Genomic DNA, 16,874 nt, shown 5'->3' with positions numbered 1-16,874 from the left:
GTGTGTGTGTGTGTGTGTGAGTCCTCAGTGACAGCACAAGCAGTGGAGGGACAGACATGATGTGGCATCCTCTCTGACAGACTAAAATAGTGGCTGATGTGACAAAGTGTGCCCAACAGTAAAAGACAGATTTTTCTCTCCACCCCCCCCCCCCCTCCTCTTTTTTTTTTTTTTTTAAGACCAGCTTCCTTCCGATGGTAAATTGTGGGCCAGAGGTGGCGGAAATACGTCAGTTATGTGGGTTTTCTGAAGCTTGACTGTGTCTCTTAATTTCGGCTGAAGGGGAGAGGGGAGATTTTAATCACTCCTGTCGCTTTAAGGACACTTATCAAAGCCTTATTATGCGAATAGAAAATACCACGAGCCGCCGAGCAACTGAGCAGCCAGAGGACGGAGTGGAGTGGATTTATAGGAAACTCAACGTTATCTGAGCTGGAATAGACCGCTTTCCCTGCCTCATGGAGTTTGATTACACACTGGATGCTTGTGCGACTCGGCCGGTTCGGTTGGTTTAGGAAATATTGCGCATAAGTAGCTCTCAGACTTGGGATCCTTTTTTTTTTGCCCCCCCACCACCGAAGCGCAGAGAAGGAATATGCCTTAAAAAAAAAAAAAAACTCAACGTGTCCGGGATTATTCACTCTTCCGACAGCCGCGATCGATCGGTGCTGGTCGGCCGGGCGGCGTGTCGGTGTGTTCCGGACGGATGGTATCCCGGAGCTCTTTATCTGACAGCCTCGGATCATGGATCGGGGTGGCGGAAAACAACAACGGGCAGCGACACGATTTCTCTGCGCTGTCTGCGGCACGCAGCGAGGTCAGCCTTCACACCGTTCGCCTTTTATTATTCCGATGCAACAAAAGTTCAGCGGGCGAGTGTAATGCGCGGATTTGAACTATTTGGCCGTTTTGCACCTGCTTTGGCGGATACCGCGTCGACACGGAGCGGATTCGTGACAAAATAACGTGGATCGCTTTTTGCTCTCTCTCTCTCTGATCGCCTGTGTGGGATACTTGGAACATTTGCTTATCGTAATGGAGATTGGGGAGGTTTATATTCAAGGTCACTGAGTGTTAGAGGGCTGTATTTCCTTTGTTATTTACACACGCACACGCGCGCGCGCACACACACAAATATACATATACACACACACACACACACACACACACGCGCACACACACACACACACAGCGCTATCTTGACGGCAAAGCGCAGCCTACCATAGTCCGTCCAGCGTGTGTGTGTGTTGGGCTGTTTGTTATTACGGTGCAGTGAGCGCCCACTGTGGAGTTATATTTCTCTTTCTTCTTCACACTGCAAGCCCCCCCCCCCCTCCCCCCTCCCCCCTCCAACACCTCCCCCCCCCCACCACCACCACCATCACCACCATCACCTCTGACAACATGGATGGGAAACTGAAGCAGGGTCGGAGATGTCGGTCCAAGCGGGAGAGGGTGCGGAGGCTGCGGGAGGCAGGGAGCAGAGACGCCCGCAGCCCCGACCCCAACTCCTCCTGCTCCGAAAGGGAGGGACACAGTCCGCGGAGGGACGCCGCCTCCCTGGCCGGTAAAAAGGCGCCGCACCCCGCAGCCGCCGGTGCCGCCGCCGTCAGAGCTCCGCGTCCCCCCCGGCGGAAGAGACGGGAGTCCAGCTCGCAGGAGGAGGACATCATTGATGGATTTGCTATAGCCAGCTTCATCAGCCTGGACCGTCTGGAGGTAAGGAAGAGCCACATCATTACCTGTCTGCGTGTGTTCATTACAGATCACAGAGGAACCCCCCCCCCCCTTTAATTTGTCTGTCATTGACTTGAGATGATGCCAGTTAGAGTGTGGATGAGCTCTGCTCTTCTGATCATCTGATGGAGAAGAAGCAGGTTCTCCCAGACCCCCCCCCCCCCCCCCCCCCCACCTTACCCAATCAATCCTGGGTCTGATTCTCATTCCATGAGACTGCTGACAGGTCAGGGTATGTTCCCTGATCGGCTCTTTATGTATGTCTCTCTGAAGACCTTGACTTGAAAGTGTGTGACAACCATTCCAGCACACAACTCTTGAATACCCAAAGTTCAAGGCTTAGTGAATGAAATGTTAATCATAGGCATGAGGGCTGTTGAGTAAAGTGAACAGGTGCTGCTCTGTCAGTAATGACTGTGGCTCATAGTGTTTTGTATTCTGATTCACTGTGAGTTGTCAGTGCACTTTTGACGTTTTGCTCTTTGATAAACAGCCTATTGCTCCGTTCATCTGTTACTGACTGATACACCATGTGTTGATAACTCTGTTTCTGTCGTTACTGTGTGGCGCGTCTGATGTCAGAGGAATTCTTTCAGGAAGAAAGGAGGTTCTCTTGTGACAACCTCTTATCTCTCTTATCTCATTATGCTCCAAATGACAAATAAAACACTGTTCCCTGTGGGATTTCACGCTGACTGACAAGCTAAGCAGGTCTGTTTTTTCCCCCCAGCTCCTTCTGGGAATGATAGCACCGCTGCTGTGGCAATATAAAGCACTAGCTTTAATAAACATAGCTAACGTATTACATATCCACTGAGGTCTGTGTATTTTAAGACGATGACCTCATTCGAGCGCCCATGGTTCGTTCCATAGGCCTCTTCATTTCGGCTACAACCTCCCATGTATAGTAGTTTTGGCATAATAATTAATCAGTCATGATCAACTACTCTTCTTTCATTGTGCTTTGTAAGTGTAATGGTTTAATGCAGATTGGCAGAATGAAATATATTGTCCATCTCCATTCACAGAATGGAAGATCATCAATTTGCCGCCTCCCATCTGTTAACAAGTTCAACTTGTCGGGGTCAGCAGTAATTATATTGCTTTTCTACTTAACTCGGCCCTTCATGGTGCTTAGTGTGTGTGTGTGAAAGCAGATAGAGGGGGAACGAGGGGAGAGGTGCGAGTGTGAAGTGTGCATGAACCCCAACCACAAAAGACCTATTGTTATGCTGCAACTGTGAGAATAGTAACGTGAGAAGGATAACGGACACTAAACACAACTGGGAAAACTATACAGCTAGGATGGAGATTCACAAAGTGGCATAAGTTCTCCATCTTAAATGTTATCAGATGTGCATAGATGGTGTTTCTTTGTCGATGATTTGCATGAGCGCAGCATGCTGTGATGTTGTGTGTGAGTATTTCTGCCCTTTGTCCTGCTTTGCCAGCCACTTCTGACAGCTGCTGACTGTGTAAGACTTTAAAGATGTCATAGCAGCAGAGTACTTCATACTGGCATCGTCATCCGGGTTGCTGGCGTCTCCACTGCTGTCGACACAGCGTCCTAACTTATTGACTTAGGGGAATAAGCCCCCAAAAGTACTGCAGTCCAGAGGTCTCACTTCTGCCAAAGCTAACTCTTGCCTCGGTTGTTGCCATTGTGCAAGAAGTGTTTCCTAAAAGGCTTTTCTTTGGATGCTTTATCATAATAAAATGATGCCTCTTTGTGTTTATGAGGGAAATTAAGTCAAATAATTGTCTAATTTCTTCTTTACACATTCCCGAGCAGTAATAGATTTCTTACTCAAGTGCCAAATCCATGTTGAACGAACACAGAAAAAAAACAGGGTGCTCTACATAGAGGCTTATGTTTCAAGGCTAAGCAAATGAGGCATGATGCGGCTCAATGTGAAATGATTCTCACATGCCAGCTACTTGGTAATTGGTCTGATTTGCATGCAAATGGCCTGCACTTATTAAATGATGTTGGTGGATCTGGTGGAGCGATGTGAAGAGGCCTTGCACATGGGTACATGTTTTTTTTTTTTTTTTTTTTTTCCCGCTCTTCCTCTTCATTCCCTGCGTGTGGTAAAAGAAATGAGAATGTTAACTTTGTTTTCCTTTATTCATGTCAGTCATTTTCTGTGTGCTATAAGTGACAGCAATTACTGTATTTATTTTCAGTTAATAAGATGAAAGAAGTGCATTCTTTCAAGGCTGAACGCTCGAGTGGAGCCCATGACCTATGCTACCTGTGCTAATTGCTCATCAATTATGAGGAGGACACAGCAGCATTTGGCCAGGGAATAGCTTTGACCTATTGCATCATGCTCTGATAAGCTCATTGGAGGTAGTGTGTGTTCCTCTCAACCTCCCTGAAGTGACTGATGGCCAACACGGATGTGTTTATGTCAGGTCATATTGTAAGGCTGGAGTCTCATTAGCATTCTGCCAACATCAATGCAATGTCCCGTCCTCCCTTCGGTGGGCGAGCCCACACAGCCAACATTGCAATATTTATTTCTATCCTGTTTCTCTTAATCTGTCTAACCCTTTTGCTGTTCTCTAAAGCACTTCAGGATCAATGTTTCATAAAGTCCATGTAACCTGTGGGTGAATGTCATTTGATTGCCCTATTTTGGTCTCTAACTTCTGCGCAGCTGCCCCAGTCTGTTCATAAGAGCCTGAGGTTATGGGTTTTTCCCACAGCACTTTGACTCTAAACACACTCGGTTGGTTGGTGTTGTTGATATTTTAGCTCTGCGCTGATAGGATCAAGCTCCCTTGATGAAGGCTCAGGCTGTACAGTGGTCCTGTCTGCTCCCGTAACCTGTTTCATTACAGCCGAAAGCAATTTGCAGGCCCGGCTGCATTTGATTATGGCGTGTTTATTTGCTTTGAATCCCCTTGTTCCTCCCAGGAAGGCTGCTTACTTACCTGTGCAAATCAACTGTGCAAACACAGCCTTGCTGCTTTGTCACAGACACCCCATCGTCATCAGGAAATGTTGGGGATGACTCAATCCTGATTCAAGAAGAGACAATCAGCTATTGTGTGCTGTTTTAAAAGGAAGACCTGATGTGTCCAATTAGGGTGGTTTTCACAATTCTTTCTTCTACTCAAGGATTAAAGCAATTGAGTAAAAAAAAAAAAAAAAAAAAGTGGGATTTTAGAGATGCTACTGTAAAACATTTACACTGAGTTCTCAAGTGATTGATCTTGGTTTTGAAAGTTGATTTCCTTAAGTGTTCTCACCTGACAGCAGCGACACAAAACAATTAAAAGGCTTAAATGAGGCTTAGACCCCCCTGAAGTCTCCTCCATGGGTATCGCACAAGGGAGCAGATAGGAATATGACACAATCATCCATCTGTCACAGTATTAATAAGATGTTTGATTTGCTCCATTCGCTCTGTGGGTGACGTTGGAGTGGCAAATCCCCTCTCGTTAATCCACAATCCTTCTGTTCATCTGCTTTAACATGAATTTGGATTTGTTTGGGTTTTTCGTTCCGCAGCATGAGTTTCTAAATTCATTCTAATGGGGATTTAGGCTCAGTTGATTTTGTGATATTACAGTGTGCAGGGCAGGAATCTGAAAGGTCATCCAGTGGGGCAGAAATGATTTTTATACATACAGCGGCGCCTAATGAGATGCAGAGTTTGCCGATATATCTTTTTTTTCCTTGCACAGAGGAGATTTTTTAAGATCATGTCTGCTGTTTTTCTTTAGCTTTGCATAGTAATCATCATTAGCTGTCGGCCCGTGAGCAGCCCCACCAAAACAATGTGAGGAATTAAGCCACTATCTCCAGGGGTGTTCGACAGTGGATGTTAGGGAAGCGGAGATTTGGCATTTCACTTTTTTTCCACTCCAGCTGGCATGTGAAGTCAGCAACATTACAGTTACAAGTACGTGCATTTGTGTTTGATCGAGTGCTGCGAAGAACGCCTCAAAGCCACCACCTGTTTTCTTAAACTTAAAGTGACAAAATTTGCACCAGCCAAGTGCCATCACAGTCATAACTGGGCTCCTTGTTATCAATGAGGTAACAACATGTGTTCCTTATTAGCAGTTACTCCTACAGTTTGCATTAGGGAGCAATCATCTGACAAATGACAACACTTCAGTCAGGACATTACTTGCCAAAGACAATTAGTAGCAGAAATACACAGCGGTAGCACCTGTCTGAGACGTGTGAACGCCGTCTGAGCTGGGATGGTGGTTCATTTCAAGATGAAGTCTGGTTGGTAAATCCCACCTTCGCCCATCTCTTTTCTGCAGTCAGCTGTGTCCTTCTGCTCTGATGGAGTAACCGTGCAAACTGACACTCGATGCCACAGCAGTCGTTGCTGCAGTGAGATGTCTTGCTTCCATAGTGAGGCAGCAGATTTGTAGCAGGGGTTGCAGCGTTTGTGTTTCGTGCTTATCTTTTCCCCGACGTCGATAGTGCTGTGCATCATATGCCGGCACTGACAAACAACTCCGGCTTTAATTAACAACAGAACCCCCCCCCCCACCCGCCCTCGCCCCAAGTCTTAGCTGCTCATTGGAGCCCACGGAGAGAGCATTCTTAATGCCACTGGGATGTCTCCTGGCCCTGGCTCTCTAACTGTCACACACTGTAGGCGACAGCCTGGCAGATGAATTCATGGTTACATTCACAGGCCTTCTGTTCTTCTCTGTCTCCCTCTCTCTCTTTCACACAACCCCCCCCCCCCCCCCACACACACACACGCAAACACAAACACAGCATTGAACCTACATCGTGCATCTGTCCAAGCCATCGACCAGTGACCTAAATATATCCATCCAGAGAATTTTCTCATGTTGTGCGGACGTGTGTTCATGTGGATTTCGAAGGCTGACATTCACTTGCACAGCCATCTCTGTTACTGCACAACTATTACGTGACACAATATGGAAGACAGAAGGAAAAAAAATCCAGCAAGAGCTTAAACCAGTTTATACATCAGATGTAAGTCATATTTATTTACATTTATGTATGTTCAGAGCTAAAACAGACTCTTCCTATCATTACTGACATATTATTGTTAAGTTTAGATAACTTATTGTTTAATCTTTGAGTGCCAGTCAGTACTGTTGAAAGTTTCTGAATCGCAATTCAAAAGAGATTCTCAAACAATTTGTTGATACTTTAAAAAATTCAGTGGTACAATCACATTTTCCTTTACACAAAAATAGCCTCCAACAGCCTTAGTAAACACCAGGAAGAAAAGAGATGCATCTGTATCTGTGGTTTCCTAATTTTTGAGGCTTTCAGCCAGCAGCTCTGGTGTGTTTTGTGGAAAGCAGCGAGATTAATGCATTCTGGCTCTGAGGAGTGCTGTCATTTTGAGGCATCACTCCATACGCTGAAAGCACCAGCACTACCAAGCCCCAGAATAAGAGCCTCTTTGTTTTCAGGTACTGTGATTTGTGAGGAATTGCTGAAATGTGTGTAGTACAACTTTACTGACGCATATTAAATGGCACACAACAGCACGTGGGTAGCTTCTTGTAGGCCTATATATCCATTTCCTGCTTGTCGTCCCGAGCCGTCTTCCATCTTCCTGTCTCTGTGTTTTCACTGCGGTGAATGACAGGATGTAATTATGCTGTGATTAAGATGCTGTCTCTCAGCCTGCGATGGATTAGGAATTGCACTGTTAGAAGGTTCCCCCGGTAATTATCCACTGCTGACTTGTTCCCCCTTTTCGCCTTTCATAACCCCTTTCTGATTCCTCGACTGCATGATTAATGTGTGTTATTAAACAATGCTAACAAAAGACATTTCATTTGAGCAATTTCAGAAAAAGAAATTATTTGGAGATAACTTCATAGTAATCATATTTGTCATTCTGCTGAGGTATTTTCCAGCCCCACGATTTTGGTTAATATATAATGGCATACTTGGCTGCAGGAGCTCTGAGTGAATAGCTAGCAGACGAAGGCTGTGAAGGATTTACAATAAAAATAATGAAACCTAAATAGAGAGGGTGCTCTTTAAGTGGCTCATTAAGTAATGGCTGTTTTTCTTTTCAGCCATGTCCTTCGCTGACAAAGAGCAAAAGGAGAACTCTGAAAGTCTGGCTTACTTCATCTGTCACATCACTTGAAACCCTTTTCAATATTTTGTTTGCATGTGAGGGCAGGTCATTTTTTCCAGCCTTGCAGACTCGCTCAGCACAAAGGCCTGTTGACTGGTTTTATTGAGTCATGTGCGTAAGTGGGGGGCGAGAGTATCAATAGTCGTTTCAACAAAGCTCTGCTGCAAACCAAGGTGAACATTTTCACGTAAATAATAACAATAATAATAATACATTTGATTCATAAACACCTTTCAAGACGCCACAGGACACTGTCTTCAAGAGACACTTTACTATTAAGTGCTTTGCTCAGTCATGCTGCTAAAAGAGGAGAAAGATCTTTAGTGGTAGTTTTCAGTGTTTGTGTAAGACTAGAAAAAATGATATCCAGGATGCACGGTTTGAGTTTGAGCTCGATAACGTGTCAATGATTCCATTAGAAAATAAAATGCTCTTTGTATGCAAAATGCTCAATTGTTTCAGTAAACTTAGGGGCAGAATCAATGTTGTAAGCAGGCATCACATTTTTAGATTTCATTTGTCTCTAACTTAACTATAAAATGACTTGTAGGCTGCCACCCACCAAATGCATCTGTCAGTGTTGACTCTTACAGAGGTAGCTTTTTTCAGGAGTGGAAGACTTAAATTTTATGCCTCAAAAATGAACAAAGTGTTTAAGTACCAGAGATCCTGTTGGCCAATAAACAATGGCGCAATAGCTGCCCACACACTTAATTTTTTGTGTGCTGCAGAGAGAAAACAGAAAAGCAGTTGTATAAATGTAAATGTATAATTTGACTGGAAATTCCTTTGTTATATTTTAAAATGATTACATTTAAATAAATAATGTAACACTCAGTCTTATGACAGTCAGAGCAACCTCTTGTTGCATTGCTCGTGAACATAGAACATAAGTCAATATTAACTTAGCAACTCAAATGTGGCTTAAGGGTTATTAACAAGTTTGCCAGCTCTAATAGCACATATAAACATACGCAGTAATACATAACTAGGTAACATGAGTCTGTCATCTTGTGTCATAAGAATATGTTATTTTAGCTGTCTCAACAATAATACTAATGCAGTTTTTAACTCCAAATTTAATGAATGTAAACCTCAGATTAAGATATAGCGACGTCCCTGAAAAGTAGCGCCCTCTTTTCTGATTTCTCTAACATTCCTGTTCATTTTGTGCAACTAAAACATTTTACATACGTAGTTTATTTTTGATTGTTGCATCATTCACTTCACATCACTTTGAAGCTCCCAACGGGTGTACTGTACCTTAAGTGATGTTAATGTTTGGCTGAAGCTCTGACTCCCGTGAAAAGTTCAGGTGGGCCTGTATGACTCTGTGCTCTACAGTCCCAATAACATGCAAAAATAGCAAATTATGATGCCTGGGGATTTCTATAACCTCTACAACTAAGACCAAAATACAATAATGATCTGTAGTCAACCTTTGAGTAATATAATACAATTTACAGGCCATGGGACGATCCTGCCTCAGTTTCAGAAGCATTACTCACAGTCATGACGTTGCACAGTCTTGCTGCATGTTTTCTTAATAGATGGCTCTTGGTGTTAAGGCAATTAGCGTTAACAGTTGTCAGCATGCTCTTCTGCTGCTGACACTCACTCCAAACACCAGCTCTGAGGGGAATAGTCTTTATAGGCCAAGTGATGCTGACAATAATTGCTCAGTGCTCAGCCCCCCCCCCCCCCCCCGTGTGAAATAAGATACAGTGATATGTTGGTCTGTAATTTAGCGCAGCTCATTGTTTGTTGGTATGTTGTTTGCATTTGCAGCATTTAGCCTTTTCTCTGTGTCTTAGTGTGTGGGTGCAGGCTAAGCCAAATAAAGACTGTTGCTTCAGTGTTTTCTGTGATAGCTTTGGCAGCCATATAACAAACTCAGGCCAAGATAATAGAGCTTAGATAAGAGAGCGGTTATGCAATGTGGAATTTCTCTCTTTCCCTTCGCCACTTCTGCTCCATTCACTGTCTAGATAATATTTGCCTGACAACTCAGGGCTGAGCTGCCACACTTGGTTTTTCTGTTGAAATGAAACATCTTGCTGCACGTCTATTCTTTGCTTCTCTAATCTGAATCACAGAGCCACTGCTGGTCGAGTGTCCAAGGAGGAGCTTGTTATTCCCTCCGTACTGCAGGCCTGTCAGCATATCAGGATCTCAGGATCTCAAATGCACATATCAGGTGCTCATTGCACTCACAATATGTTGCCGTTTGCCTGACCTATTGATGAAAGTTTTATTTCAAAGAGATCCTTTGAACAGAATTCATCATAATGGACATTTGAACTGCAATTCACAGAGAGATTATTAGTCTTTTATGCCAGCTTTCATTAGGCAATGAACTGTGAACTAAATCAATTTCTTCCACATAGTGTAAATGTCATTAGCAGCAAGGAACAGATTCAAACTCTTCAACTATGCTTAAGTACAATACTTGCCTGCCATTTTTCTGTTGAAAATTGTGGGTGGCTCTAATCATCTGTCCTCTCCACACTGGCTGTGAAAAAAAAAAAATACAGCCTGCAAGTACAGGGAGCTGTGAATTCCCTTTTCTCCAGTTTGACTTGAGTAGTATTTTTTCTTGAGGGTAACTCTCCTGGTTCATTTATCAATGCCTGATCATAACGAAGATTTCTGGTTCTTTGATAGAAACATTAAAGGTACTGGCTTTTATACATAAGAAATCCTTGCTCAGAGACATCTGATCACAGAGCTCTGGCACACTCCTTCCAATGACTATGAAGTAGATATTTTCTGCTGCAGCTCTGATTCATGCTGCGGACTGTAGACTTCTTCGTTCCAATGCTGAGGATTAGGATATAAATGATATTTTAAGCCGTCAGTCATGTTAAACGTACTGACAAAGTATGATCCTTCAGAAAGAAACAAGAATTCAAGAACATATTGAAGAGACGTATGCAGACAATATGAAAATAAGGGCTTCTTCCTCTTCTCTGACTCCTCTTGTACTACTACTACTTTATAGCTCTGCTGTCTTGCAACAGATGCGATTGTCAGAATGATGGAAACCACTCAGTTGGACCCATATTATCTGCGGCTTGTCTTTTAAATACAGAGTAGTATATTATGTGGACTGTGGATTGAACCCACCAGCTCCTCTAGTAAAGTTTTTGACACGCACAGCTACGTTTCACAGCTAATATGGAGGGAAGAAACCAATTACTGTATGTGAGTATTGTTTTTTAGATTAGGTTAAAAACAGTATTATTATTGTCATTATTGCATTAACTATAGAAGCAGGTTTCAACGTAGGATTTAATGGAGAGTATCATGTGGTCTTCATGCTGTTTTAGAGGGTTTTTGACCTGGCCAAGATTAAATTATAGGGGAAACAGTAAACCCTTCTGGGTTTCCTTGGGATGAAATATGTCATATTTGTAATGTGATATAAATGTGATATGTGCGATATGAACTTCCATAAACTTGGGCACTGGAATTCATGTGCTCATATTTTGTCAAGGCTTGGTTCAGGAGGCGGTTTACACCAGCTGACCTACAGTTTGTTTTGCTCAATTTAAGACATCATCGTTTTCAAAGGCACGACTGGATGTCATCTCTGACTCTCATCGCTGTATGAATTCTCTGAATGTCCATGAAAGTAAGTGCTGAGGCCTTGTGCTCAGCCAAGTGCAGCGAGAGAATGTGTTTGAAATATAATGGGATATATAATAAGGCATATGTAACATAGCTACTGCAGCAAAACGTGCAAGGGCAAGACGAGCTCTGTCGCCCGCAGTGAGATCTGTCTGACAGAGCTGCCAAAAGAAATCTTCAGAGTTTGTCTCCTCTACTCACTGTCCTTGTCGGACTCATCACTGTGTCTGTTTTTCTTTGTCCTTATGTGTTGTGTGGACAGCACCCACATCCACTTGCCTTTTGCTTCCCTTTTTTAATCTGAAGGTTGTTTACATATACGGTAGATCAAAGGCAGCAAAATGCATCCTTTTCTTGCAAATAGGCCACACAGGCTACTTTGTCAGTGCTTTCTGAAACAAGGACATGCACCTTAGAGCCAGCAGTGCTTTAACCAAGGCATGGAATGAGATGAAAATGGCATACACATAAACACACACACACACACACACACTTAGTGGCTGAGCACAAGGCCAGTTGTTGAGTCAATAAAGAAAACAGGCAGCGTGTGAGAGTGAGGGAGCATAAACATAACTCTGCCAAGCTACTGTTTGCATTCCACATCTCTCTGCTTCATAGCACAGCAGCTGCTTTAGTCCAGTGTAGTTCAAATACCATGCTATTCATAGCTGCAGTGATATTATGACAAGTAGGTCTGGCCTTTAATTAAGAGTGTGAATACTACTCACTGAATTTTATTAATTAGCAGTTCATAAAAAAAAGGTAACAGCAGCATCAACTGTATGATGTCTTCGTTCAGATGAGACAGTGTATGCTTGCGATGTAATCACGTGAGTGACGGCATTTATAAAAGTTCAAGAATTTGTCATTTCTCTTGATGGAAACACTTGATGGAATGATTGCTTTTCTGAGTTGGTGTTGCAGTGACTGTCAATGTTAACTAAAGCTCAGTGTCTGCCTTTGAAAATAAAAGCAAACAGAGGTTAACTTACTTCCCATTAAATTTAAACAAGTATATGTTAATTATTCTGCTGAAAGTATCTGGCTCAAGAACACATGAGCTTGCCAATACGGCAAGAGCATCAGCCATGCAGAGCATCAGCTATATTCTGCCTGAATGACCCTAATAACTAATATTTGTAAAAGTTTAAAACTACAAGTGTAAAACTACGCTTTATTTTGGAGGAGTCTGGCACACTCATCTTTTAGCATTAAATCCATCTTGGGTCTCTGATGGAATATTTGACAAGTATATTTTATTTATAACAGCCCCTAAATTCATATAATCTACAAACAAAATATCAGATTCAGACATGTTTTTATTGGGAAAACTGAAGGAACAACAATGCACACAATGCTAACCCAGCAGGAATATTGCTTGTTATTCTCTCAGTGAATAGTCTGTAGTATGACCTTTTGAGCGTGTCCAATATTAAGTGGTCATTTAGTTGCAGTGTGTTTATTTTGTTGCTTGTAAATTGTTGCTGGGTTTCTGCAGTGACACTGCATCCTCTGCAAAAGCAGTAGAAGGCCAATTTAGAGTCCAGCTGCATTAAAAGGGATTTTTTTTTTTGTCTGACTATTTGTCCTCATAGTTTAACACCATAAGCTGTGTCAACTTCTTATGAGACTGATGCACTTAAAAGGGAACATTTTGAATCAGTGGTTAGCGCTGTTGTCCCAAAGTAAGAAGGTCGGGGGTTTGGTTCCCGGCCTGGGGCCTTTCTGTGTGGAGTTTGCATGTTCCCCCGTGACTGGGTGGGTTTCCTCCCACCGTCCAGCGACATGCTCCAGCACCCGGAAAGTCTCGATAGCTATCATCTTCCCTTGTACAAGAGGCTTCAGTAAAACATACCTGATCACCCTTAGTGTGGGGAAATGAAAATTAGTTTTGCTTCTACATACATTGTTTCGGTTCAGCTACTCATAGATTTTTACACGTGCGCTAAATGGACCTAAATGCTATTGCCTTAAATGTCTAAGGCGTTAAACTGCCAAAGTTCACACGTTAGTGTCTCCTGTTATTACATGTGTGATTATTCATTAACCTTTTAGCCAAGTGATGTCATCATCAGAAAGCATACACCTCGAGTTAAACAAGTTAGTTTGCAAAAACTACATGAATTAAACCAATTTCATACAAAGAACGTTTCATCAAGTAGAGATGTAGGGGTCAAACACCTCAGCAGACTGGAGCTGCAATGGAAATGTGATGCTATTGTGGTGAGGACATGGTTCTCAACACCAAAAGCTTCACATTAGTTTATTTTTTTCATCACTCTTGGCAGCATTGGCTCTAAATGATGGGTATTTTTTCCAAATCACAAAGCCAAAAAAATACGTTTTGTCAGGTTTTCCCATTTCAACAAAGAACTCTCTGACAAGACAGAAATGTAAAAAAAGTAATAATAATAATAATTACGTAACAAAAATCCATACGTTTTACTCTCATTGCAGACCCACTCAGAGGAGTAGGTGAAAGCACTTAAATGAAATGTCTAAAAATCCAATATGGTTGAAGTTTACATCACAGAGTGAGCTGACTTTAGCTTGATCCAATGGTATTTCATTTTCACCTATTGGAGTTCTGGAGAATTTGAGAGACAGGCGTGACATTTGGTGAAAATCCTCACCGGACTTTCAAATTTCCAGCCTGTGTGCCAAACCTTTAACCCTTTTGGGTTTTGGGGCTGCTGTAGTTTCCCAAGTCAGAAGCAGTTTAAAGACAACAATGAAGAAGAAAAGGCTTCACTCTCAGAACATTTTAACGCAGCAGTGCGAGTGTTTAAGGCTTTAGCACTGCAGTAAAGTCAGTGTGATTCCACTTTTCAAGACAGAGCCACATATCACTCTGAATATTACGTTCAAAATTTCTTCTACTCAGAGGTCACAGCAGGGAGGCAAGGCAAGCCGCATTGCCTATCTGTAGCTATGCGGGAGATGAGCATCCTTCGGTTCCCCCCAACGTAGAGTCAAATGAGATCGCAATACTTCCCAGGCACTTTGTTATCAGCCATTAATGAGACACTTTGTTGGAATGAATACCTTTCCCTCTCCTCCAGTCGGTCTTCTCCAAGGCTCGCCATCACTTCTCCAAATGTGTCACTTGCGTGAAGTGAGCGCTGAGCGTGAAGATGAACAGAGAGGCACAATCAGGAAGGTAAAAAGTTAGAAAACAATGGTGTAGCAGAGATGAAGACAGGGGGTACAAGGGCCAGTATTCCAGCTTCCTGCTTAATTGCTTCCTGGCGTCAGAGCTAAGCTTGTTCTCAGAGCATAAATCCTCCTATTTCCATTTATCTGCTCCAGGTGTTGATGAAACAATTCCCCCATTGGATAATCATATTTCCCCTTCCTGTCTACCAAGATGCTGAGAAGGAGATGGCGGCAACCCCCCCCCCCCCCCCCCACTACTGCCCATCAGACACACATGCACACACAAGTTGTCTGCTATCTGGGTGTGTGTGAATGGCTCTCTGTGGCGTTTCAATTTGCACAACAATGCAAAAAGTGGAAAGTGGTTACACACACCAAGACAGGCTACACCAAGAAGGTAGAGGGTGTCAGTGTGGGTCTGTATGTGTATATATATATATATATATATATATATATATATATTTTTTTTTTTTTTTTTTTTTTTTTTTTAGTTTCTGTGCTGGATGGTGTCATCCACAATTAAACAGTTAGGTGTGAAATACTGGAAATCATTCAGCACTCAGCTCATCTGCAGCATAATTTGCATAATACTCACATCAAATGTCAAGTTCCTGGTTTATACATTGTTCCTCTATCTCCTCATCCCTTTTCGCCCTCTGATGACAGATGCAATATAATGTTTTTTGTTTTTTTTTTTTTTATGACTGGCAGAACAAGTCTTTATTTCTCGTAGCTGACAGTGATTTGGTAGCCTGTGGCATTGCTTTTATCAGTTCAGAAACCTATAAATGTAACTGAGGGTCACATACCTCTGGAGGCCTCTCCCAGCTTCTATAGCTGCAGGCAGAAATGTTAAAACCAAGGGCAGGCTCAGCAGTGTCTGTGCTGCCACGGAGTAGAGCTATACTGCCTGTGAGTTCATACGAGGTACAGGATGCCTCCCTGCACCACTTTATTTCTGTTAAGACCTCCACAGACATTGCATTGAAACGTATTGTTTATATCATCGTATTGTGCTATGATTTATGGCATAACAGCCACGTTAACCTGCTGACCTTTCACCGGGGAAGTTGATAATTTTCCTCTGCCTCAGGTTGTCAACAGGCAGATCGCAATGCAGGCCAACACTTCCAAAGCTGGAACGGGATTCGGGGTCTTACCAAAGACCGGCTCAGCAACGCGCTACCCAGTCGGCATTATGACCGGCCCAAAACTTTCATTGACGACACCATCTTACTTACTGGCCGCCAATTAGATCCATGACAGAAATCTACAGCAGACAAAGGAAGCAAAGTGAGCTAATGTGTGCTTTTCAGGTCTCTCTGCAAAACAGCAGGCATTGTTTGCAGGAGAAAGGACAATGGTGCGTCTGTTGAAAAGCAGTACAAGTGAAAGCTTGTCAGGGCTGAGGAAAGACAGAAAGGGAGAGGAAAGCACGTGTTCACAAAAGGGACCTGTTAGTTTGTTGGCTCTGGTTCTTTAACCTGCAAGGTGCTAATTTCTTTGCTCTTTAGATAAATCTTCAGTGCTCTTAGTAGAAGAAGGTGAGAATTTTGGACTAAACTACCACGACTCAGTGCACCAGGTGTCTGAGAGAAACCTTTAAACTCTTTGAAACAAGTTTCTGTTCTTCCTGTCCAAAGTGCTTTTTACATTTAGATGGCCAAGAAATGAAGGTGCCCTATTCCTTAGCCACTTTTCTCACGACTGGAGTCTTAAGAGGCTTTTACAGCCCAAAATAACATATTGCTGTTTTTGTTTTTTTTTCAATGGTTGACAGATGAGCAGTGGTTAGTTGAAGAAATTTGAGGCAAGTATTTCAAATTGAGTGCATTTCTTCTAGCATGCCATCAGTGCACATTAAAAATGATGCTGCTGTTCACTGCGGCAACACATGGCTTTCCAGCCTGTTTGGGAAAAAAGGTACAGATCAATGCTGCTAGCTCAGCTACATCTCCATCCGTTTTAGTCCCCTTCAGGCACCAGCCATGATACTGTTGTTAAATTTGAGGCCATCATTCAGGGTCTTGGAATGCAGGAGCATATATGCTAAACCCCTTGTTAATATACTGCATTAAAGGTGTGGCAGAAAAGGTCAAATCCCCTAAAATGAGGCTTAGATTCAAATTGCCCTGTTCAGGTCACACAATGCTGAGAGATACAGCAGACTTTATATACAAATATGGACAGATTTCTTTCTCACAGTTTGTATTTTCAAGTGGTGTTGAATCTCGAACA

At 42.8% G+C, this 16,874-nt stretch overlaps 1 protein-coding gene across 7 annotated transcripts in view; it reads left to right on the top strand.

Moving 5' to 3' along the window:
- Window positions 1-300: 300 nt before the first annotated feature.
- fbrsl1 (fibrosin-like 1) overlaps window positions 301-16,874 on the top strand; it is a 262,394-nt gene continuing 245,820 nt past the window's right edge. For all 7 annotated transcript variants that reach the window (XM_029511662.1, XM_029511661.1, XM_029511665.1 and 4 more), the window contains exon 1: window positions 301-1,719. In XM_029511662.1, coding sequence (XP_029367522.1) covers window positions 1,405-1,719 — 315 coding nt within the window. In that variant the 5' untranslated portion in view covers window positions 301-1,404. The remainder of the gene's footprint in view (window positions 1,720-16,874) is intronic.

This window comes from Echeneis naucrates, chromosome 9 (genome assembly GCF_900963305.1).
Source record: "Echeneis naucrates chromosome 9, fEcheNa1.1, whole genome shotgun sequence".
Lineage (NCBI taxonomy): Eukaryota > Metazoa > Chordata > Actinopteri > Carangiformes > Echeneidae > Echeneis > Echeneis naucrates.
This window is presented reverse-complemented; position numbering and strand designations above follow the sequence as displayed.